General features: G+C 29.4%; 1 protein-coding gene across 5 annotated transcripts; it reads left to right on the top strand.

Annotated features, from left to right (window-relative positions):
- Positions 1-4,115: 4,115 nt before the first annotated feature.
- Positions 4,116-23,917, top strand: LOC113871357 (pentatricopeptide repeat-containing protein At1g80270, mitochondrial-like). Of its 5 annotated transcripts, XR_003505801.1 has the most exons (6): positions 4,116-4,265; positions 4,542-4,876; positions 6,794-8,871; positions 10,021-10,087; positions 10,314-10,614; positions 10,694-11,127. XR_003505801.1 is itself a non-coding variant. In XM_027508432.1 (4 exons), the coding sequence occupies exons 1-3, from the start codon at positions 4,231-4,233 to the stop codon at positions 8,857-8,859; spliced, it is 2,436 nt and encodes an 811-aa protein (XP_027364233.1). In that variant the 5' UTR covers positions 4,116-4,230; the 3' UTR covers positions 8,860-8,871; positions 10,021-13,436. The 5 variants fall into 5 exon arrangements, 3 of the variants coding, with proteins under 3 accessions (XP_027364233.1, XP_027364234.1, XP_027364235.1); XR_003505800.1 differs by lacking the exon at positions 10,021-10,087 and having other exon boundaries at positions 10,694-11,061; XM_027508432.1 differs by having other exon boundaries at positions 10,021-13,436.
- Positions 23,918-26,722: the final 2,805 nt, after the last annotated feature.

The raw sequence follows: 26,722 nt of genomic DNA, 5'->3' as shown, positions 1-26,722 counted from the left end.
CCACAAATAAAACAATTTCCTCCACTAATTTTGAAAGTGAGATTATTCACTTTTGGGGAATAAGGTTTATTGTAATAAGACCTTTGGTTAGATTTATTGTAGTACATTTTCTTATTGGCTTGTATCATGTTTTCCCTTGATATCAATGTCTTTGCCCTTGTAGTCTTGAGTTCCTTCCTATTTGTGTCCTCAATGATAATGTGGGTGATAAGTTTGGTTAGAGACAATTATTATAATCCTTCCAAGATTCTAATAATTTATCAATTAGTAGTCCAACGATAAAATTCTCAAGAAGTATAATCTTCTCAGCTTTCATGTCTTCTAGTAGCTTGTGATATTCATTAATATGAGTCTTGATGTCTTCTTCATCGTTCATTTCCCACTTATAGTAGTGTCTGATGATGAACTTTTCTCTTCCAACATCCTCAAATTTTGTTGGTTTCCTTATATGAACAATAGATATCAAACAATTTATTAGATAATGTATAAAGAATTGTATGTCTAAACTTTGTTAGCATAAGTCCAGTCTTCCAACAATTTTGGGATAGCAGATGAATCTGATTTTGGTTGTGTGAGAGCATGAGCTACATTGTGCAGGTTAAAAAATAATAGACATTCTCGTGCCATTGTTTAAAGTTTTTTCCTTGAAACATCTCTATCTTTGACACGTTTAGGAAAGGCTTTGTATAGTTGACTGCAAGAAGAATTGATGTAAATGAATTCACGTTGAGTTTGTCAATTTTGTGGTTATTGGCATATTGTTTGTTAATTCAGAGTCATAATCCTTGAGATTGTTGTAAATTGACCTGAAATAACTACATAAAAGTAGTTTGAGACATGTAGAACATTGTCCTAAAAAATTATTTTGAAATAATAAAAAATCTTCCAAAATACACGTAAATGTTATGTGTAATTGCCCACGTACACATAAAACCTTCTTATTAGAAAAATAAGTAGAAGTGACTCAACAACTTACTTAGTACTTCAACATTTATGATGACTTTTTCAAAATAGTTTTAAGACTTTAAATAAATATTAGTAATAATAATAATTAAATTTGAATACTGAAATAAAAATAATAATTAATAATTTGTTTTGAAATATAATTGTATTATTTTCCAACACTAAATAAATATCTCATTTTTCAAAGCTGAAACTTTAAGAAACTTCAAATAAGTTAAAGCTAAATATTGTATTGACTCGCATGACTTAATTCTATTGACACATGTTTATTAGGATTGTTCATGGATTAGATTGGTACAAATCCAATTTAAATCTATTTTAAGTCCAATTATATGAATTTGTATGGATTGAATTTAAAACATTTTACTCTATTTTTTTTATTTAATTTAGTTTAGTTTAAAATCAATTTAAATTACTATTGGTTCAAAAAGGTTTTAAATCCAATTTTTTTTTTGTAAATCCATATTTAAATTTCATTTTTATGGCAAAACTAGTTTTAAATTTAGTTTTATAGGTGAAATTGATGTTAGATATGTTATTTTTTTAAAATAGAAGTAGTTTTATATTTAATTGTTTTACACAAAACCATTTTTAATCTAAATATATAACTAAATCTACTATTGAATTTGCAAGCTACAACATGCTCAAGAACAAGCAACAACAAAGTGTTTAACATTTAACTTCTTGATGAATTGTACAATAATTTTATACAGGTCCACTCACACACTAGTCTAAATGTATGATATTGTCCTAATAATAATACTTGGTTAAGGATACTATAAGAATAGTAATAAGTTCTCACAAATAAGTCATTTACTTGATGTCATACAAAGTTGTATTTATTATAAAGGTATCATCATATTTTTATAGAAAGAATTTAATTTAAAATACCTCATTTATTAAAATAAACTGTGACACATAAAAAATATGTTTATAACATAAAGATTCATAGTCCATTTACTGATATGATCAAGTACACTAGTAATATGAACATAATGAAACATTTATGTTAAATTCTAGATGAAATCTTGTTTGCAAAATGCATTTTATTATCACCTTAATTTATCTTGTGTTAAATGTTCACTTCTCTTTTAACTAATTATTATATATAATATTACTATACTACTAATTAGATGCAAGCTTAGACCCACTAACAATTTGTTATCCTAATTAAATAAAGGAAACATAAATATATTATCACTTAGAAACAACTCTAAAAATGTGTTCTAAATTTGATAATTGATATAACATATACTTCTTTTTCTTTTATGCTGGATGAAAGTTATTAAACGAAGTCTTGCTTCCATGTAAAGCTAGTGAAAAACCACTAAGTCCAACAACAATTTATATTAACAAAATTATATTTCATTTACTAGTGGGTTTGGTTGGAATCAAACCAAAATCTTGGCTTTTATCAAGTTATTTTTCTACATTTGAGTTCAATAAAAAAAAACTTCTTATATAAGTACATGCTAAATTCTAGCCTTGACTTCAACATTTGGCACTTTATTACTTATTCTTAAATAAAGAATTCATAATAATACATTCTAATTTATGATTTTTTTAATTTTAATTTTATGGAATCCAAAGACACCTATCCTAATGATTCAATTGCCTTAGTTATTGAAATTTTGGGTGATAATCAACATCTCAACAAATGTTTTTGAGCAAATTCTAAAAACACTTCAACTTTTCGAAGTCAAATATTTGTTAATTTTACATCAAGATGTATCTATATCCAATAATGTTGAAATATTTTGCATGTCTTTTGTATCAAAATATAATTTATATCTTAGTGAGACAATAGTTTCAATGTAACTCTTTAGGAGTATTCAAATATAAATACTATGTATAATATTTTTCAGTCAAAGAGAAATAAATCAAAACTTGTAGTTTCTAAAAAAAATAATGAACAATTAGCTAAAAAATAACAAAAGATAAACATCTTCAAGATTTCTCATTGAGCTTACCATGTTTAGATATTGAAATGCTAACAAATAAAAAAGTAAACTTAGAAAGATTAAGTTTAAATTGAAAAAAAAAATATCTATATCATGACAAATGATAAAGTATCATTATGAAATAATAGCTTGAAACCCCATCATTACTTTTATCTTACTCTTTAACCTATTTCAAGATCCAAGAATAATAAATAGAAAAAATATAAAATAGGACTCAGCACAAATCAAAAGAATAATGACATTCATATTTACTATTATAAACCTTGGAAGTTTCTGGTTTAAATTTGGAATTTGTTGAATTTTTTCAAGTAAAATGTTAAAAGCACTTATCAATTTTGTCTACAAATAGAATTTGATACCTTGCACTTAATGACATTCATATTTACTATTATAAACCTTGCTTGGAATTTGAAAATAGTTAGACTTTTAGTGAGGCTGAGAGAGAAGACAATATAATTAGGGTGAAAAAGAAAGAGAAAAATAAAAGAATTGTTATTTGATTTTAAAAAAAAATAGTCCATAACTTCAAATTGTAAAAGGTAATTAGTTTATATTATAAGAACCATTTTAAACACATTTCAATTCAACAAAACAAATTATATAATTAGCTTCCATAATTAAAACAAATCAAGTAGCTAAATAATTATTAAAATTGGATTTAAATATATCCTTTTTCAAAATAAAAACTAAATAATTAATGAAAAGATTTTATTAATTATAAAATATTTTAATTAAAAATAAATTATAATAAATTTATAATTTATAAATTTAATTTAGTATAGAAAATGTTTAATTGAAATGGACAAGATTTTGGTTATAAATAAATTAAATAATACTTAATTTTATTTTTAATTAACTTAATTTTTAATTAAACAAAAAATATTTTATATTTTGTAAATTAATTTAAATTTATTTTATTTTTTTCAAAGAAATTGATTATTTACTTTTTAAAATTAATATGTTGTGAGCAAATTAATTTTTTAAATGAATTTAATTTTCTATGTAGTTTGCTCCGACTATTTCTTGCAAAAAGTTTGGCAATAAAATTTGCAAGAGCGTGTAGTTTTTCCGTCAATAAATTCTTTAATTTTGAATATAAATTTTAAATTTTTTTAACATCCTTTAACATATGATAGGAAATCAATTTTTTTATATCCCCAATTACTCAAAACTCATCACTAGTTGCATCTCACTCAGACAGTTTTAGTTTTTAGGGTTTAAGCCTGCGCATTGTCCATTTCCAGTTACCATTATCAAACCATCTCTCTCTGTTATTTCTCCTTCTCTGTTCTGCACTGCTCTTACCATGTGGGCTCTTCATCGAACTTCTCTCCGTCTCAGGTAACTAACTAACTCTATTTCATTCTGATTTAGATTTTCAAGATTTTGATTGATACAAACCTCTTCATCAACAAACACTGAAACCTCCTTTCTTTGATCATAGTGTATAAATTCATGAACAATATTCGATTTATGTTTAATATATAGTGAAATTTGCCTAGTTTTATGAATTAGGGTGTTAAGTGTGATTAGGGGAATAGTTTTTAGAAACTGTTGGTTTTGTTCTTGTATCAAACTTTTCTTTGGCACCTGTTTTATGTTTTCTGTTTATTGTAGGAGCCAAGGACTTAATACAGGAGCTTATCGTGCTTCTTGGGTCAAGTTAGTGCCAACCATTTGTGCGGAAAAAGAGGCTGGTGTCGATCAGTCTCGTCAAATAACATATGGTAGATTAATGTCAATAAACACATTTCACTACACAAGCCGTGCTTCCCCAAAATTTTCTACTTGCAGGCGTGAACATTCCTCGCGAGCTGGTGCTAGTATCATGAAAGACAAGGACGATGATTTGGAAGATGGGTTGTCGGTGCTGGAGATACATGGAAGCAACTGTGAATCTGAAGCGGGACTGTCTTGTGAAAAACCACATGATGAACTGGAGTTATCAACTGGTATGTAGGTTTGGAAATTTTACACCTACAAACTTGAACTTTGTTTTGTATATTCTTATTTTCTCAATGGTGATATTAAATGTCAGAGTTGAATTATCATGATTCACTTTATAGTTGTCAAATCTACGTTAATCTTATTTAAGGAGTTAAGGACTTGTTTTCCTGCTTTCCTTTTCTAGTTTCTGCTGTAAACACTACCTTACTTCAGGATCCGACATTCTGACCCCCATATCAGATCTGAATTTGTAAATGACACTGAATACTTTCAGTTCTCCTCTCTATAGTCTATACTTGATACCTAACATTTCCTCACTCAACCCATTTGTAGCTCCCCCTGTCAACTAATCCTTTAGTTATTTATTAACGAATTCTTTATCAACCATGACTACATTCAAATTTCCTGTTTCTGCTTGATAACAATCAATATTAACCTGTTAGCATTACTTTCCATTTTACATCTTGAAAACTCTGTCTTGCTTGTAAATATGTTTATTTAGTTGTGATTGGCATAGCAACAAATTACAAGGAAACTTGTTAAGATCATAATTCATATGCCAACATCTGGATGAAGTGAGCCTAAATCTGAATTAATCCAATCAAATAGTGGGTATCTTACTTCTGAGCTGATTACCCAATGTATTTATTTTTCACACTATCACTGCAATGAAGCAAGTGATTATGGAGTATGGAAGTTATGAATCAAATTAAACAATTTTAGCATGATAGTAATCCTCTACTTATAGCTGAATAGCATCCTCAGTTATATATTATCTATGAGCTACTGTGGCCTATGCTAATGATATGCTATAAACACCATCTCTCCACAATTAATCACCTATAAAGACAAGAGTACAAGCTTTATAATTACTTTCATATTTCAATTTTTAAATTTAGTTTTCCATGTAGAAGCCTTAAACAATAAGATTATTAGCATGTCAAGAACTCTACAACCTCTATGGAGAGCACATGGCACACACGGTTAAATTAATTTCCTTCACTGCAAATATTTAATTATGCATTAGATTTGAGCCAACATGGAAACACCCAAACTAGAGGTATAAAAGTCATTAGTTTTGGAATTTGGCGGATATATGTACAGTTTCAGTTCAGAGTATTGAAATTTGAGGTTTAGCAAAATCAAAAGGCAGACTCTACAATGCAGCATGTGGGTGACCCAGCATAAGTTTTTCACCTTTATATAACATTGGTGGCAGAATTATTGTTGAGAATTAATTGTGCTACTGGTTTAAATTCAGCCCATGCTTTTTCAAAACAGATTATGACTCTAGAAACTTATTGTAATTACAAGCTCAGAACTAAAAGGCTCAAAAGAGGTTTAGTAACTGGATTTGGTTCATAACTGGTTATAAAACTGGTTTTAGCTAAAAGAATTTGTATTTAAAACCCGTTATGCTTGAAAAACTGAAATTAGAATAGGTTTTGGCTAAAATATCGGATTGAAAACCAGTTTTTGTTGAGAAACTGGATTTAAAACCAGATTTGGCAAAAACTGAATTTGAACCAGTTTGAATCAAATCTGAATTTGAATCAAAACAGAATTTAAAATTGGTTTTGAACCAGTTTGGTTTAAACCAAACAAGTTTTGAAGAAAAGAAGTGGATTGATTTTGAAATCTAATCCATACAATCACCTTATTAATGGATTTAAATTGGTTTTATGTGAAACCTATCGATGCACATCCTATATACAACTCATCAGAGAAATTCTTGGCCGCGGCACCATTTTTCTCCAAATAGCATCTCTACAGCTCTACAGATCTAATTTTGGTTTATTGTGTCTTCCTTTGTTTGTTCTTAGGGTTTTACTGAAACTTTGTATCCATTTATATTCTTTTAACATTTTATAATTGCATTTTCTTTATTTATTTATTTATATTTTCAATTTGTCTTTCTTCAGATTATGTCAAGTCTCTAAAAGTGTCTTCAAAGAGAACATCACTAGTTGGAGGGAGTTCTCTTCTAAAGTTGTGCAATGGATGTTACTCACGTAACATTGTGGAATGTGCTAAAGGCATTAATGCATGGAGGTCTATCAGCACTGCTGCTGAGAGATCAGATTTTCAGCTTTCTGGCAGTTATCAAAATGATGATTCCTTAGCTTGCCAGCAAAATCATGCTAGGTTCTATCCAGAAAAACAAAATATGGTTGATTCAAATAAGTTACTGAATAAGCAAAAACCTGATTATGTTGCTCAAGCAAATCCAAGTGGGTCTTATTGGAATAATTGTGCTAGTGCAGAGCAAATTTCTTATGGAGCTGGTCAGATTGCAAATGATGTTCATGTAAATGTGACGCAAAATGTACATAATTTGGTGGGACATAATGGTAGTGTCAATGGTTATTTTGGTCAAGGTGACATGAAAATTCAGCAAAACGTTGGGGTAGGTGTTAATAATTTGTGGGGCTCTATGATGCATCCAAATGCATTTGTTGAGAAACATAGTTGGACGCAGGAACCAGGACACAGGATACAGTCTCCCAATGTATATAGTTCATCCAGGCCTGTAGAGTCACAGGAAAATCTTAGAGGGAACCTAAATCAAAACATTGGCCGATTTCAACAGTCACCAAATGATCGTTTAGGAGGGAGTAATGACATGCATCAACAATACTTAGGTTCAGGACAGTCTGTACAGTGTCTAAAAGATGGTCAGTATTCTCCAAACTTGAATACTGTACACAGATCAATGGTTAGTTCTCACGTGTCAAGTAATGCAAATCCCAATTATGGTGAATCAGCCGAGGTATCTAATGATAGTTCTTATAGAGGTACACTTGAGGAACTAGATAATTTCTGCATGGAGGGTAAAGTGAAGGAAGCAGTTGAAGTTTTGGATTTGTTGAAAAAGCTACATATTCCTGTGGATTTGCCTCGATATTTGCAATTAATGCACCAATGTGGGGAGACCAAGTCTCTTGAAGAGGCAAAAATTGTGCATAGACATGTTCTGCAACATCTGTCACCTCTCCAAGTCAGCACATATAATAAAATATTGGAGATGTATTTAGAATGTGGTTCTGTAGATAATGCAATTGATCTTTTCAACAGTATGCTAGAGCGCAATTTGACTACTTGGGATACTATGATAACGCAACTTGCTAAGAATGGGTTTGCAGAAGATTCAATTGATCTATTTACTCAATTTAAAAACTTGGGACTGAAACCTGATGGGCAGATGTTCATTGGGGTTTTTTCTGCATGTAGTATGCTGGGAGATATTGATGAGGGAATGCTGCATTTTGAATCCATGAACAAGGATTATGGCATTGTACCATCTATGGCCCATTTTGTCAGTGTAGTAGACATGATTGGCAGTATTGGGAATTTGGATGAAGCCTTTGAATTTATTGAAAAGATGCCAATGGAGCCAAGTGCTGATATATGGGAGAGACTGATGAATCTCTGTAGAATCCATGGAAACATAGAGCTGGGGGATCGTTGTGCTGAACTAGTTGAGCAGCTAGATCCTTCTTGTTTAAACGAGCAATCAAAAGCTGGCCTTGTACCTGTAAAAGCTTCAGACTTGACAAAAGAGAAAGAAAAGAAGAAATTATCAAGCAAAAATCTTCTTGAAGTAAGGAGCCGAGTCCATGAATATAGAGCAGGAGATACTTCTCATCCAGAAAATGATAAGATATATGCCCTGCTTAGAGGTTTGAAGTCTCAAATGAAAGAAGCTGGCTATATTCCAGAGACAAAATTTGTGTTGCATGACATAGACCAAGAAGGCAAAGAAGAAGCTCTTCTTGCCCATAGTGAGAGACTTGCTGTTGCTTATGGTCTCCTTAGTAGTTCTGTTCGCTCACCGATCAGGGTGATTAAGAACCTTCGCGTTTGTGGTGATTGCCACACAGCACTGAAAATTATTTCTAAGATTGTGGGCAGAGAACTTATCATTCGAGATGCTAAAAGATTCCACCATTTCAAAGACGGGCTATGCTCCTGCCGGGATTATTGGTGAATGTAAACTTGGGTACTGTCGGTCTCTTTGTTTTTGATATTTCCCTTTTCTTACTCATTTAATTGCTAAACATATTCGAACTGTTTCGGCTGAAATTTGTGCAAGCAAAATTTTTATGCTGCAGATGTAGTTAAGCTCAACTTAAATGAAGCAATTTATACACTAACTGCTCCTTACCCCTAATGTTTGATGTGCAATATTTTGTATGGTTTCTGGTCCTGATCTGACTTCACTTTTTCTTTTCAAAGGTCCAATTAACGGCAAATTGGCTATAACAAACTTGTGATAGACATTAGACACAACACAGTCACATGCACACACATGTAGATGTTGCAAACAGTTTGCATATCTACCTATGCCCTTCCTTCCCTCGATCTAATGAAGGCATGCAAACTTGATTGAAATGAGTTTGGTTTGATTTCATAAAATAAAACTAAAAGATGAACTGGATAAATTGATTTCATAACCAAGTGTAATCAGTTATGTTCAGTTTTCATTTCTTTCCGTTTAGATTGGTTTTTTCTATTGTGATTAATCCTCTGTCCTAGTTTCTATAGCTTAGTTAGGATAAAATTATAATAATTATATTTAGGATATCATTGTTTAAGATAACTTTTATATATGATTATCATTGTCTTCAGTCAGACACAATTTTGCAACTTTTGAAACTTTTATCCTTTATTCCTTATTAGCACCATAATTAATGTGTATTCCTTTCCTGACGGTATGTGTTTCAGATTTAGTTTAATGTTTTTTGGTGATGTCACTGGTATGAGCTAAATGATGATAAATACAATACTAATCCTGCAATGCTACTTACTAACACGATTGTGCCATGTTGTGAGAATGAAAGAACTAAACAAATTTAAGGATTGTTACTTTTGTTCTTTTCTCTCTTATGACATTGTTCCGATAGTAAATAGAAGGAGACCCAAATTCTTGTATTCATTATACAGTTATAAAATATATCAAATCAAATTTTTAGTGCAAGTCAATTGGCAATTCATCTCATTTAATTGATTGGGCCTTTTGCTGATGTTTAATTCTTCTGTGTTTGGTATTTTTTTCCCATTTTTAAGCCTTCATATTTTTTGTTTCCTTCAAAATTTCCATGTTCAAAGTTTTGCAATCCTGTATTGAATATTCTTATTTGATGTTCAGGTATGGTAGTGGTAACGTTTGGAAGATCTTTACCAATTTGTTTGACTACTTTCCGTTTACAGCATTGGTTAGTATACTATTACATAATTTTGGAAAGAACTGTAGGATATTTTGTTTTTGTCTTTTTGGGGTTGTTAGCATGTTCGTTAGATTGTCATTGTTCTCAGCTCCTTGTACACTTCGATCTTGGTACTCTTGATTAAGCAGGCTTCTTTTGAGTTGTGTCTTTATTTCTTGTTTCCCTGCTCTGAAGAACATGCTCCTGATGCTTCTTACTCTTGATACTTTTTCAGTAAGCTTCATGATATACTGCCTAATCAATTGCAGTTCACATATTTCACTTTGTTTTCCAAGTTTTCAATAAATCAATCTTGCTAAAGTGACATGTTCTCTTTTGTGGATTGAAATACTTGAATCTGAAATATTGTCACCATCTATTGAAACCCTTGATAACATTTGAAATTTTGATCGAGTGTTAGAAGTTCCTCATGACTCATGAGGGACCCATGTGTCATTTTATGGTCTGATCCAGATGATCGTTGGGGTTGGCACATCCCTCCTAAAGGTGCTGGACCTGGATATACCTTTGGCCAGGTAATCCAGTTCGTTGTGTATATTGTTTTACCTGTCATCATTACTTTTTGTTGATTGTTAATGTATATTGCTTTTACAGGACATATCTGAACAATTTAACCATACCAATAACTTGAAGCTGATTGCTAGAGCTCACCAGCTGGTTATGGAAGGATGTAACAGATCATGTAAATACTTTGTCATGTAGTTTGTTTTTGTTATTCAGACGTGGTGGTAAATGGTTGATTTATAGTGCCTCATTGCTGGATCAAAAGTTGGTTACCATATTTATTACACTTGTGGGAACATGACATCAATCCTTGAGGTCGATGACTGCAAAGAGCACATTCATTCAGGTTGAGCTTCTGCTTTTGTTACCACCTACTTAAGCACTTCGCATTTAGTAATTCCCAGAGTTATTTTTTAGCTGGTTCCATTGAGCAATGTAGTGGATCTGTAACCATGTTCAGTCTTTGGTACGTAAAGTTGTTTTAATTTGATCTTTGGTACATGTATGTATTAATACTAGTTCCCTTACACTTCAACTTACACTAAGAAATTACATATATCTAAGTCCAAACCAATAGTTTTACATAATTAATGAGCTTACTTTTTTGGATATGAATTAACCGATTTTTATTAAAAATAAAAACTTATATTACAATTGATTGGAATCTAAAAAAATTAGATAATTTTAACATTTTCCCCATTCAAATCTTTACCATTATTTTCAAAAAGCGAAGAGAAATCACAAGGGGAGAGAGTTTATAAGAAAGTGGACAAAGAATAAATGAGTGTAAAGATTAGCTGCTGTTATTCAAGAAAAATAATAAATTAATTATTCTATTTATTTAACTAGTATCATTAACGGGCCCTAATAATCTATTTAAAGTTGCATATTTTAGAAATTTCGACCTATAAAAAGTGAGATGGGAAATCTTCAGACGTCGCTTAAATTTCTTGAACTTGCCTCATTTTTTCATTTAAGGAAATTTTGCATTTACTCCTTAGTAGATCATCCTTTTAGTTTTCTTTTGAACAAATTTTAACCAATGTAAACTATTAACTAATTCATAATCAATAACAATATATTAGTTTATGGTAACTTGTAAATTATCACAAATTATAATTAGTCATGCCATTATCTTTAGCTCTTCAACAAATTTTCAATAGTCATTTTTTCATCTTTACGCATCATTTTAACATTATCACATAATAACTATTGTTTTGGGTTCTACGGTTCTTCCATTAATATAAAACTTTTTATGAATTCTTAGCAGTATTTATTATTATATTGTTCATATTTACGCTTCATGAATATCAAACTACTTCTGCCTTCTCTAAAATTAACATGACAATAGAGTTTCGTTTTACACAGGTAAACTTGAAATGATAAGTAGTATATTAACTATCTTTTGAAAGGTATCTCTTAAATAGAAACAGAACAAGTACTTATTTATTTTTCTACTAATTCTAGTGTATCATCTATGTGCTAATTAATTCAATGTCAACAATGAATTAAAAACTCAACACCGAAAAATTGTAGAATATAATATGGTCAAGTGGTTATATAATTAATATGTAAAGACTAAAGCATACAAAAGAGATTTTTTCTTTTTTACACGGGAACTAAAAAAGAAAAATAAGGATCGCAATTATTCTAGCCAAAGGCTTATTTATCAAATAAATGCTTTATAAAAAATGAATTCCTAAACTATTATTTTGAAACTAATTTTGTCGTCGTCTTTTTTTTTTGTTTCATTGGATACAATACTTTAAGAAAATATATTGCCTCTTTCAAATATGATACTTCCTCTGAGGCTGACACATGTCACCTATTAACTGTGTTTCACATTTGTAGAATGTGATATTTGTTTAAACGATTAGGATCTAACCATGAGTCAATAAGGGAAGTAATATTGTCTTTGTAATGTGCAATACTAATATCTCTTTTTGTATGAGAAATATTAGTCTTACCCATTACACAATCAGTACTTGTTTCCTATGATATTTCAGCGAACTTTTTGATTGCCGCTCTCATCTACTACTTCACTGCCTCTAGAAAAACTAATCACTCCAATAACTTTAACACTAACACCTGTACCACTTTAAGACATAACAAAGACTTAACACACACAATATTCTCATCTACAAACTTCTCCAACATCAAACTCATCACTTCCACAGGTACATTAACTTTTCTTATATAAAATTAGGGTTTCGAATTTTATCGATTAGGGCACTGATTTATTAAAAAAAATAAAAGGAAAAGAAAGTGCATTAATGTACTGAAGAAAGAAATTGAGATGAGAAACATAACTTGTTTGAGCATTTTCAGAAGTTCCAGAGAAGAAATATGAACATGTTCTGAAGAATCAAAGATGTGGGATTTGGTAGTGGATTGCTCGGTCCTCTTCTTATGCTTGTGAACATTTCTTAGAAGTTTCTTTATGCCTGACATAATAGATGAACTCAAGATCCAACTAAAAAATTCATCAGATTTTTTTATTTTTTATTTTTTAAGTTCAAGGAGGAAGGGGAATAGATAAAGGGCAAGAGGAGGAGCAGAAAAGATAACATTTTTGTTGGATGTTCAAAGGAGGAAGGAAACGAATCGTGGAGACGTGAATGAGAGATAAGAAAAGGGAAAAAAAAAGTTTATCAGAAATATATTGGAGGTCATCTGAATGAAGAAGACATCTTTTAAGAGAGTTAACATATTTTACGAAAAAGGATTTATTTAAAACATTTTTCCAATTAATGAAACTAAAATGAGAAGAAAAAAAAGTTAGAGAGAGAAATATTGAAACAAACTCGAGTTAAGGGACCACTTTATTAATTTCAGCCATATATATATATATATATATATATATATTATCATTTGTTAATTATTTTGTTTTATTTAGTCATGTGTTTTATCTATTTTTATAAATTTTAAAATAATATTATTTGTAATAATAATTATAGTTTTAAGTAATGCTTCTAATATTATATATTTAAATGATTTATATACAATAAAGATGAGTTTGAAATAAATGTGATATGAAATAATTTTAATTTTATTATAATATTTTTAAATACTTCAACAAACTTTAAGTTAGTATTTTTTTAATTATTTTATTGATTATTTAGTTTATTGTTATTCTTATTTATTAATTTTTTTGTATTTATTAATAAATTTTATCTCTTTTTATCAACTAAAAATAATATTATTTATAATAATTATTATAGTTTTAGGTAATGCTTTTAATATGTTATATTTAAATAATTTATATATAATAAAGATATGTTTAAAGTAAATGTGATATGAAATTATTTTTATTTAGTTATAATATTTTTTAAACATTTCAACCAACTTCAAGTAGTAATTTTTTTAATCATTTAATTTATTATTATTATTATTTATTAATTGTTTTATAGTATTCAGTTAGATATTTCATATCTTCTTATCAATTAAAAAATTATATTATTTGTATTAATAATTATATTTTTTAGTAATACTTATAATATTATAATTTAAATAATTTTTAGATAATAAAGATGTGTCTCAACTAAATGTAAAATGAAATAAATTAAATTTAGTTATAATTTTTTAAAATGCAAAATGAATGAAATTGTGATATTGTATATTGAAATGGTAAACTATAAAGAAAATGAGAGTATTACAGATAAAAAATTGATTTATATAATAATGATATAAATATAGAAATGGTAAAAAGAAAGATTAATGTAAGACTTTAAAGTGTCTAATAATTATATTATTTGTAAATTTATTTAATAATTTTTGGTTGAAACAAGTGGTCGATAATTTTTAATTTTAGATATACGTAATAATGATGACATTAATTGCATTATAAGTGAATACTAGTAACATGAAAAAATTGTAATTGAATTATGAAGATTTTGTCTTTGATGAAAGTTTTTTAGTTCTGTTCCAATTATTTGACTTAAATTTATCATTGTCATATGATAATGTTAGTAAAAATGATAAGTATGTACTAAAAGTAGTATACTCATTGTTCACATTATTATTATTTATAACTTATTTTGTTTAAAATTTATTTAACGTCATGAGAATTTAATTTTAGGAAGTAATTACATGGATTTGATGGTGAAGATACAAATGATGACAATAAAGATGGATGAAAAATTTCATTAAACAATTCTTTTGATATTAATTTAAATGGTGATTTTAATTCAAATTTTAATATACATTATATTAAGATAAGAATTCACAATCAACAAAAACTAATAAATATTTGTGACATTTAAATCAAGAAATATTCTAATCAAGAAATATAATTTTTATATTTGCATGACTCTATATTATGGGTGGAAAGAGATACATTATATGTTGACCAACTATTTAACTTTAAAGAGCATTTTAAAATAACTACAAAACATTAAGCAATGAAAATATATCAAAATTATTTTGTAATTGAGTAAAGAATGTCAAGTGACTTAATCATAATAATATATGTCCTTGGAGCGTAAGAGCAATATTGTCACGTATTAACTAAAATAATAAATAAATAAATCATTTTACAACTAATCAATATTATTATAAAAATTAGTCTAAGTTTAACAAGTACTAATTATAACAATAATATTATATTTACAAACAAACATTCTAAATTACATAGTATATATTGTTGTCACTAATTGTGTAGTAATATAAAATATTAATCAACGTTATGCAATTGAATAACTCAAAATTTCTTCTCACCATACAAACAATAATTATATTTTTTTTATAAAATCTCAAATTATAAATTTTAAAATAATAATGCACAAATAAGTTTCACACCTTAGCATAAATTGAAAAGAATAAAAAAAAAATGTTGACAAAATATCAAAAAGAGAGGAATGAGAAGAGGATGAACATAAATGGCAAAAAGGGAAAGAGAAAAGGGTACGTAATAACCATGGGGCTCTTTGCCACATGTCATAATCAGTCTATAATTTTGCCTCTTCATAAGGCAATACTGATACTTGTTCACTTGACAATCCAAGAAACATGAAAAAATGTGTATTCCAACTCTTGCTTATTCTCTCTTTCATTTCTAGTGTAGCTATATAGTATGCACACGTATTCACTTTGTGAAAGATATAATTGATGCATACTTGTCAAGGCATGTTACAAAATTCCTTAATATAATCTCACATTACACACTTTTGTATCTCATGAACCATTCCAAAAATAAGTTATCCTTTATTTCTCACAATCCTTTTTAAGAGAATCTCCCATATGTTGTAATAGGTTGTGAAACCTCTTATCAAGCCCCATTATGTGTCCTTAGCACTCCACCTCCTCTAAGAGAGGTTCATCATATAGGAACATGAATGATTGATTTTATTAAACCTACTATGTTACTATTATTAAAATGTATTATTTGCAATAAGATATAAATATAAGCATACATAAAGACAATATTTCCTATAATATTCTTGAATTTTGTTGTATACAGTAAAAGTTTTGAAATCAATTTTATCATTTCTTTAAAATGGGATAAATGAGAGAATGATGAAATTGTTCTTTATTAAAGGCTTCACGATATATTACTTGGATTTAAAATTAACAAAGTTGAGTGAATTAATATTAAAAAATAAATATAAAGACTCTCATTTCTTTTGAGTGAATTAATATTTAAAAAAAAAAAGTACAAGGACTATCGTTTATTTTGGAAAGGAATGTTTCAACCTTTAAGTTGGAGAACAAGTCTTGTGTTTTTTCTAGGTTCTTTAAACTAAAATTTGCATTAAATATTATTTATTAAATTCACTTAATTTAACTCAATTCATTTCTTTTGAATGAGTTTAATATTAAAAAAAAGTACAAGAACTATCATTTCTTTTGCAAAAGAATGTTTCAACCTTTAAATTGGAGAATAAGTCTTGTGTTTTTTCTAGGTATTTTAAGCTAAAATTTGCATATTAAGTAGTATTTATTAAATTCACTTAAATTAACTCAATAGTCATAATACCTGTAAACTTTAAAATTGAATCAAATTATTTTTAAATTATTAAACATAATTAATATGTCTACTTGAATGAAAATATTAATCTAAAGGATTACATATAATACCCTTTAAAATGAAAATGTTGACCTCTTTATTTTACAACATTCTAACAGTGTAAGTAAGGATATGATTAAAATATAAAGTTGGAGAGAAATTTGTGGGGCCTAAATTTTCTAAACTAGTTCATTTAAAGTTATCTTATACTTCTTAATTTAGTGCTCATGTAATGGACACACTTGAAATTTGAAATGAGTCACTTAAAAATCTCAATATAAATTGTATCAATCCTTAATCAACATTACTTTTTTTTTTAAATTCAAATATTTATCTTAGATAATTTAAACAATTAAATTTAATCATGTTATACAATAATATTTAAGAGATTTTTTTTATTAAATTATACTTTAATATGTGAAATAAAAATTACAATTAACCTTAATTTGGATGGAAAAAGTCATTAAACTACTTTACTTTTAATAATAAGATTAATCATAGAGTAACAATATTTATAACTTTAGCATTAAAAATATTTAATTTTTTTTTGCATTTTTAGAATTTAGGTTGCAATCATTAAACCATGATCTGTTGGTAATTTTATTTCACTAAAGACAATTTAGTTAGCAAAAAGTCATTCATCTACTTTATCTATTCTATTTTAAAGAATTTTTTTATGTAAAATTAAATAAGTTTTTTTTATCTCGTTTTATCTTTGGTCTTTTATTTGGTGTCATGACCATGTTCTAAAAGAATCAATAATATTATATTTAATATATATATATATATATATATATATATATTCTATACAAATTTATCCACTGAAATAAATTCGATCAAAATATTCAATTCAATATAAATTATATAAGAATTAAAACTCAGTACTTCAATAGTGGAGTAAAGCCTAAAGAGCATTCTTATAAAATTTATAACCATATTTATCTATTGATAATTTATAAGTATATATGTAAAAAAAACTACTCAATATGGAGCTAAAAGTATAAATTTATAATATTTTCAAGTATTTACAATTCATACTCAAATTTGTACTTAAATAACTCAATCTCATAGTTGAGGCTTAAATTATAAATTTTTCAAAGAAAACTACTGATTCAAAAAGAATGTCACTTCATTCCTCTCACTTTTTAGCTTGTCGCTTAGTATGTGAAGTATAAGCATTGTCTGTCATCCTTACTCACGTACCACTATACGATCATTATAATACACACAACACACCAATACAGACAGAAAGTGCAAAGGTGAGCTTAAGAAATCAACAATCATGATCACAAAATATGAAAATATAATATAAGTAGTTATACAACTTTTATAATTATTAATAAGCAATACAACAATTTTGGCTAACTTTTAGTCCATCTAATGTAAATGCAATAGCTCAGTTACAATACACACAACATACCAATACAGACAGAAAATGCAAGGGTGAGCTTAAAAAATCAACAATTATGATCACAAAATATGAAAATATAATATAAGTAGTTATACAACTTTTATAATTATCAATAAGCAATACAACAATTTTGGCTAACTCATTGTCCATCTAATATAAATGCAATAGCTCAGTTCCAACTGGTTTCACAACTTAATTAATCTAAAAGGAACTTATAATTTGCCGATCTAAGAACGACTCATCCCAGTATGTAGATCTATATATACAACACATCTCAACATGTTTTTTAACTGTTACATGTCTACCTACTTAAACATATAACTCAGCTTTAATATGATAATATTTCATGTAATTCATGATAATACAGCCCAACCATAATAATTTCTCAACAAACTCAGTGACTTACAATCACCTCTCAACGTAATAAATTCGCAATATACTAGACATTTTCAGCATATCATAAACATCACAACATTTCAACATTTTTCACAGTCACTACCACTAAAAAAATATCAGCCTTACAAGAGACAATCAAATTTTCAAAGTAAAATCTACATCATCCACAAAATAACAAAAAACTCCATCAATCAACCATAATCAACCCTCTATTAATACAATATAAAAAATTATTAATATAATATAAAAAATTAAAATATTTTTTTATTACAAAATGTATAAATTTCTATTAAAATAATTTTTATAATTAGTTTTAATATAATTTGATTATCCTTCTAAATTTATCCAAACAATTTTTTTAATTTAACTTATCAAAATAATATTTTTCTTTCTTCATTTTTCACTGTCCTATTTTGGTTTTGTTTTTTTCTTGATCCAAACATATACTTATCCAATCCAACAGTATATTTGCTTCGAGCGGTGGATTAACGGGAAAACTAACACTGGTTCAACACCCAAACATTCCAAGCTGATATATATATTTTTTAATCTTGCATAAATTTTTATTCCTATAAATTTTTAAAATCTAAATTTCTATATGATTTTTTTAAATTCAAGTATAATTTTTAGTATTTATATAATTTTCAATAATTTTTAATATATTATTCCATAATTTATTTTTTATTCTTTAATGCTTTCCTATCTAATAAAATAAAATCTTTATTATTACTAACGATATTATTAATTAGTATACTTTTTTCGTTATTTATATTAATGCTTTTTATCACTGTATAACATTGAGAATATTTAATCTTTTATATGCTTTTATTATATTTTATTTAAATTTAAAATTGTCAAACCTTTTTTATGTAGAATTCTATAATCATGAACAGCTTTTTTTAATTAAAATTTTTCTTCATAGATACAAGTATTAGATATAAGTATTAGCATGAATTGCAACTATGAATTAAAATTTTTTGTTCTGATTCTTTAACGGTATTAGAACTGAAATATGTTTCTATGATTTATTAATGAAGTAGTTGAATGACGACACACGAACGTGAGTTGCACGTGATATAGCAAGATGGAGAGGGTTTCTAGGGTTTAAGCTTGCGCCTTGTTCATTTCCGGTTACAAATATCACGCACACACTCACTCTCACTCTCTCTCTCTCTCTCTCTCTCTCTGTTTGTGTTCTGTTCTGCTCTCACCATGTGGGCTCTTCGTCAAGCTTCTATCCGTCTTAGGTAACTAACTCTCTTTCATTCTGATATAGATTTTCAAGGCTTTGATTAATACCTGCTTTCTTCGATCAGTATATAAATTTATGTATAATGTTCTATGATTAATGTTTAATATATAGTTCAATTTGCATAGTTTTATGAAATCGAGTGGTAAGTGTGATTAGGGTAATAATTTATAGAAATTGTTGGTTTTGTTCTTGTTTCAGACTTTTCTTCAGCACCTGTTTATAATGTTTTGTCCTGTGTGTTTATTGTAGGAGCCAAGGACTTAACGCAGGTGCTTATCGTGCTTCTTGTGTCAAGTTAGTGCCAACCATTAGTGCGGAAAATGAGGCTGGTGTTGATCAATCTCACCAAACAACGTATGGTAGATTGATGTCGACCAACAAATTTTACTACACAGGCTGCGCTTCTCCAAAATTTTCTGTGAGCAGGCGAGAACTTTCCTCGCGAGCTGGTGCTAGTAGCACGAAAGAGGAGGACAATGATTTGGAAGATGGGTTTTTGGAGCTGAAGGAACATGAGAGCGAGAATGAATATGAAGCGAGCCTGTCCGATGGCCATGAGGATGGTGAACAACCACATGATGAACTGGAGTTATCAGATGCAGAGATCGACCCATCTGAGAAAAAATCTCAGGCTGGAAAGATTGAATCAGAACTATTCAGGACGATTTTAAATGCTCCTGGTTTGGCTGTTCGGCCTGCTCTCGATAAGTGGGTTAAAAAAGGGAATGAGCTAAGCAGGAAGGATATCTCGTTGGCTTTGCTAAATCTTCGGAAGCGTAAAATGTATGGGAGGGCTTTGCAGGTAAATTCATCAAAAACTTATATCTTCCCATTTATGCAATTTAACATTTAAAGGATTATGCTATTAAATTTAGGTCGTCGTTTTTTCTTTGTCATTGTATACATTTTTTTTTTGCCTAATTTTTGAAACCGAGACCTGAAATTTGAAGAAGAATCCTAACTTTCAAATTGGGAACCCTAACAAGTTACCGTGCACTGGCGTTGCTAGTCAACCTCAACCATGCACCCTCATTACTGTCTGCTGCTCACTCTCTGTTCACAAAACTGTGACGTGATGAAGTTTTATTTTATCACATTATTTTCTGCTGCCGAACCCAAGCTGTTCTGTTTGTAACTTTTTATAGACTACAGCATTATTTTATAAATGTCTTTAATTTTATGTTTCTAAAGCATATATATATATATATATATATATATTAAAATATTTTAATGGACCTAAAATCTTGTTATAGCAATCATTTTGCTATCCTGCTATAGTGCTTTTGGGGTTGGCCAATCTCTGCCACTATTGGTGGTTGGTAGCTATGATTTTTATCGCTTTCTCCTTCTATTCGCCCGTCCTTATTATATGGTGCATACAGCATTAACTCCAAGCAAACATCGTAAATATTGGCAACAAATCCTTACTCTGCGGTGGTGCATACAGCATGATGATGACTAGATAGTTCATTATTCTCTGCAATATTAGGAGGAAAAAAGTGAGTGATGCACTTAGTAGAGAATTCATGCATTCCCCTGTGATTCAGCCATGGTAATATTCTCATGGAAAAATCCCGTGATTCCTTATAGAAGCAGAAACTTTTCAGCCATAACAAATCCTCCACAGCTGATCTCAATGCAAAAATGATACTTCCAGTTCAAAACCACCTGGTGATACGCTTAGTTCAAATTGGGAATGAGAAAGATGTATTTTTTTCAACTGTTGGTATCTGACTTTTCCAAAGCACATTTAATATGTACACAAACCACAAAATCTGTCACATTCTGGATGATCTCCTTCAAAACAGAACCATGATATGAACCTAAAAGCACTTTAAGATGATGGAAAAGGAATATAATGCTTCAAGGCCAAAGATATAAAACTCAGATTAGTCCTAGTGTTGTTAAAAAACAGTTGTGGCAGCGCCATACGAGGTAATGGTGGCATTTTTCAACCAAACCACTATGTCCATGGCAAAAAATGGCGGTTTTCAGTGGTGGCTCCATGACCGCCGTTAGGCACCAAGCGGTAACTGTGGCCAGGCAGAAATGGCAGCCATTGTGGAAATGGCATTTTTCGACAGGAAAAATTGGGTTGGCCGCAGACTTGACCAGGTCCAAAGAGAAAACCTGCAACCCCAAACCCTAAATCACACATCTCTTCTTCCTCTCTCTTTGTCTCACATCTTGACGTTGCTATTTCACTGCCGCGGTCGGCATGTGATACTTGCCGTTGGGAAGTGTTTCTTCTCTCACAGGCCCTAATCGCAGACAGTTTGTGCGCATTTTTGCAGGTAATGTAGAAAGGGAGCAAGAATCTGATCTTGCTCTTGCTACAGTGTCGTTTAGGGCTTTTTTAAGGGCAAAATGGACTTCTGTCCCACTTAAAATTTTTTCCTTCTCTTCCCGAGCAAGCATAGTTTTACATGTTCTCTCGGTTTTTTTCTTTCTTCTCTAAAGCCAACTTCTCCTTCAAGCTCCACCATTTTTGCTGGATAAGGCATCCTTTCCGGCTGTTTTCTGCAAACTGTGAGAAGACAACCTTTAGGGGCACAATGCTAGAATTTATATAGAATTTTTGGTGTTAGCTGTTCTTGCTACTATCAAGGCTTTGACAACTATGATATGTTGCAAATGTCAGCTGTTATTGCAGGCATATTGTCTTATGTGGAATCTTTTGTTCCATAAATGTATTCTATGTATAACTAAACTAACCAGTACTACATTTGTTTGACATTGGTAATGTATATTTACTTGTTCGACTTTCCAGTTTTCCAATCTGATGTTTTGTAGTGTAATTTTATCATTTTAAATTGTTTGGTGTAGCTCTTTGAGTGGTTAGAGTCAAACAAGAAGCTTGAATTCGTGGAGAAAGATTATGCTTCTCGACTTGATTTGACTGCCAAATTGCGTGGTCTCTATAAGGCAGAGAAATACATTGAGGTTGTTCCAAAATCTTTTAGAGGTGAGTTGGTATACCGAACTTTACTGGCTAACTGTGCTAGTCAGGGCAATTTGAAGAAAACAGAGGAAACATTCAATAAAATGAAGGACTTGGGTCTTCCAGTTACAGTATTTGCTTGTAACCAATTGCTGCTTATTTATAAGAGAGTTGACAAGAAGAAAATAGCTGATGTGTTACTGCTAATGGATAAAGAGAATATCAAACCTTCTGCTTTTACCTATAAAGTCTTAATAGACGCAAAGGGCCTATCCAATGATATTGATGGAATGGATCAAATTGTTGAGACAATGAAGGCAGAAGGTATTGAAACAGACATACAAGTACAGGAAGCCTTGGCTAGGCATTACACCTCAGCTGGGCTTAAAGAAAAAGCTGAAGCCATATTGAAGGATATTGAAGGTGAAAACTTGAAAGAGACTTGGTGGCGATGCCCAACTTTGCTCCGCCTTTATGCAAACCTTGGGAATGCTGATGAAGTGGAGAGAATTTGGAAGGTCTGTGAATCAAGGCCTGGGGTTGAGGCCTCTCTGGCTGCAGTTGAAGCTTGGGGAAAGTTACAGAAAATTGAAAAGGCAGAGGCAGTTTTTGATATGATGTCAAAGAAATGGAAACTTTCCGCCCGGCACTACTCAGTTCTGCTGAAGATTTATGCAAATAATAAGATGGTAACGAAGGGTAAGGATCTTATTAAGCGAATGGCAGATAATGGGTGTGAAATAGGCCCATTGACCTGGGATGCACTCGTGAGACTTTATATCCAAGCAGGGAAAGTCGAGAAGGCAGACTCTGTTTTGCAGAAGGCAATGCAGCAGAAGAATCATAGGAAGGTAATGTTTCGTACGTATATGGCTGTTTTGGAGCAGTATGCAAAGAAAGGCGACGTCCATAATTCCGAGAAGATTTTCCATAAAATGAGACAAGGTGGTTATACTTCTCGATTAACTCAGTTCCAAACTCTAATACAGGCTTATGTAACCGCCAAGATTCCCGCATATGGAATCAGGGAGAGGATGAAAGCTGATAACATATTTCCCAACAGACACTTGGCTAACCAGTTGGTTCTAGTTGATGCTTTTAACAAATCTGCAGTTTCCGATTTACTTGAATGAGGAAATTGCCCTATTTAGTGTTCTTCATCGGTTTTTTCTTCTTTTTAAATGCAACTGTTACTAGCTAGTTGAATAGTAGATTGCACATCAGAAATTTGAATGTTTGTCTAGTACTGCTATTCATGTTAGAAAAACTTGTGCCTTTTAATTGCTTAAATTACTACTTAAATATTGTTTTTATGATATAGCCTCCATTATTTATTTTCTTGTATTTTGGGTCTTCATAACGTCCATCGGTAGATTCAACCATGTTGAAAATGACAAAATGATTTTGGTTTTCATCTTGTTTTAATTTTTAATTAAAAGATGTCGTTTTGTTTTCTATTTTTAAAGGATTTATAATAAACGTTATTCCTATTTTCATTTATTGTTTTCTATGCAATTTTTGAAAATAGAACATAAAATAAAAATAAGATGATATATTTGTAATTATAGGTAAAAACATAAAATAAAATATAAATTTTATTTTCCAATCTTGAATGTATTTTCGTGTGATAGGGTTAGAAGAAGTATTAATTGTTACATTTTATTATGAGAGATCAAAATTAAAATATATAACTTATGTAAGTTTTTTAAAAAAGTTATATGATTGAATTCTGAAAATTGTTTATTTTAATTATCTCTTTATGGTTTGTATAGCTTAAATTTATTCCTTATAATATTAAAAGGTTTTCTCATTGTGTATGTCACACAACTTCAATTTAATTTCTATATGTAATTGTTTTTAATTAGATTTTTATGTGTGAATTTTTTTTTTTCAAAATAGTTCTTATTATGTGAATTTGTTATAACGATGTTTTATAATGTCATTTTTAAAATAAATATTTCGTCTTTTTTTAATAGTCTATTCTTGACTTCAGCGACTTTTTTACTTTAATCTTTAAATTAATCAACACTTTCATTTTAGCTTGTAGCTTCAGCAGATGTCATTTATGTTAGTCTTGTGCAACCATCTTTTATCTATTAGTGTAACTCCACGCTGACATGCTAGTATTACATTTTATTCCTTCACATGATTAAAAATATTTCAGTTAAATCTTTGCATAATTAAACATGTATACCTCCTGCATATCAAAATAAAAGTTTCGATGTTGGATAAGAAACTATGGCCGATATTGTTCCAAAACTAATTATATTAAATTGACCAATATCCATATTAAACGTTTGTTAATTCTAATAGACATGCTTGTTGCAAGAGTTTGCGATGTTTTCTTTAGAAATTTTAGCACGAATTGGACGTTTAGTCCTATTTTTATTTAAATAAATTTTGCATTATTTTTTTATTTTTTTTTCATTTTCGTTTAAACAAATCCTAATATAAAAATAATATAAAAATATTTATGTATGTAGGGACTAAATTTTTATTTTTTTAGGAATTAAATTAAAAAAAGTGTTAAACATAAAAAGTAAATTTATAATGTAACTTAATACTTTTAAAATTAAATGTGAATTTGATCTTATATGTATTATACATTTTCAATTTGGTCCCTGCAGGTATTTTTTTTTTAATTTAGTTATTATACATGCAACAATTTTGAAAATATTATCTAACACTAGGGTTCCTTATAATCCTTATATGTGTTGTGTGTCTGTTGGATTAATAAAATTAGATTTTAATAAAAAGTTTTTGGAAGTGTGATGTTATTAAGTTTTGACACTTAGTGTCATTTGATCTTAACACACAAAAATATGAAGAATAATTAAATTACACTCATTTTAAGTTATATTAATTTTTACATTGTCCCCCTTCTCATATAAAATGAAATTTTTATTTATCCAATTATTGATATATACCTATATAATAAATATGATATCAATCATTTTAAATTGATCTATTTTTTTTTTATAATAATTATATGATAGAAATAAATTTATCCAACAATTACTTGTAGGTATAAAAGTATCTAATACAAAAGTGTGTGCAATTTACAATGATATAAATTGATGTCATTCACCACCTCTTCCCTTCTCTTTTTACATGTATGTGGTAATATACATGAGAAATGACACATTTTATTAGTAAAGTGACTCTATAATATATGATGCATAAAAATTACTTTTTAAAATGACCATGCTTGGATGAATATGCCCTAACTCTTTTTTATTAAGCGTACTTTAGAAAGAAATCCATATTATATTAAAATGAAGTAAATTCATTTAAGGGGCTTCTAAGTTAATCACTTTGAAAAATTAGTAAAAAAGTGTCAAATAAATTCTTATCTTTTTTGTATTTTTTTGATATTCTCAATGTTGTGGTTGGAACATTTGTTAGCACTCTCAGCAAAGCTTTGAATATGGATTCTCTTCAAGTTTGACGTGAATTACATTCTGCAGTCTATTTTCACTTTAGCGAATTATGAGAAAAAATAGTGCTTCACTTATACCTTTATTCCTTACCTTCCCCCAATCTTCTTACAGCCACAGGCACCCCATTCACAAGCACCACCTTATACACAATCCCCAACCCACTCTTCCCCAACACGTATGCAGAGGCCCTCAATAGCTCAAAGTTAAAACCTTCACAAATTGTCACTAATTTCCCTTCATCTTTCCCATCCTCTCTCCTTCCTTTCTCCCCTTCCTCCACCTGTGAGTCATCACTCTTCAACCCATTCACACATTTTAAATAAGAACACCAACAATACAATATTTGTAAGGCAATCAGTATTAAAACATAATCCAGCCCATGATGAGAATATTATTGTTGAATAGTATTATGATATTTTTGGCTATTAATTATTGCTAATATTTGTGCTGATATGTAGGAGTGTTTTGAGGGATTTTATTGAATTGTAAATGTGTATATAATAGAGAATATTCATTGGTCTAGCCCTTCCTCTCCTATTATTCTTTCATGGTATCAGAGAGTAATTGGCCTACGCCCGATCCTCGTAAAATTTTGTCGTCCCTTGCTACCTTTGTTCCCCCAAATAATCTCCAACAATATGTTTTAGTGAGACTTGAGGGACCTGCTTCTTATTT

This window comes from Abrus precatorius, unplaced genomic scaffold, assembly GCF_003935025.1.
Source record: "Abrus precatorius isolate BTA unplaced genomic scaffold, Abrus_2018 Scaffold7, whole genome shotgun sequence".
NCBI classification, from domain to species: Eukaryota; Viridiplantae; Streptophyta; class Magnoliopsida; order Fabales; family Fabaceae; genus Abrus; species Abrus precatorius.
The sequence above is the reverse complement of the archived record's forward strand: the minus strand, read 5'-3'. Positions and strand labels throughout refer to the sequence as shown.

What these genes read in the sequence shown, in the direction of transcription:
- LOC113871357 (XM_027508432.1), top strand. Translation starts at nt 4,231, where the DNA reads ATGTGGGCTCTTCATCGAACTTCTCTCCGTCTCAG. An exon ending in CGAACTTCTCTCCGTCTCAG is followed by an intron (nt 4,266 to 4,541) that starts GTAACTAACTAA and finishes TGTTTATTGTAG; the next exon opens with GAGCCAAGGACTTAATACAG. An exon ending in TGAACTGGAGTTATCAACTG is followed by an intron (nt 4,877 to 6,793) that starts GTATGTAGGTTT and finishes GTCTTTCTTCAG; the next exon opens with ATTATGTCAAGTCTCTAAAA.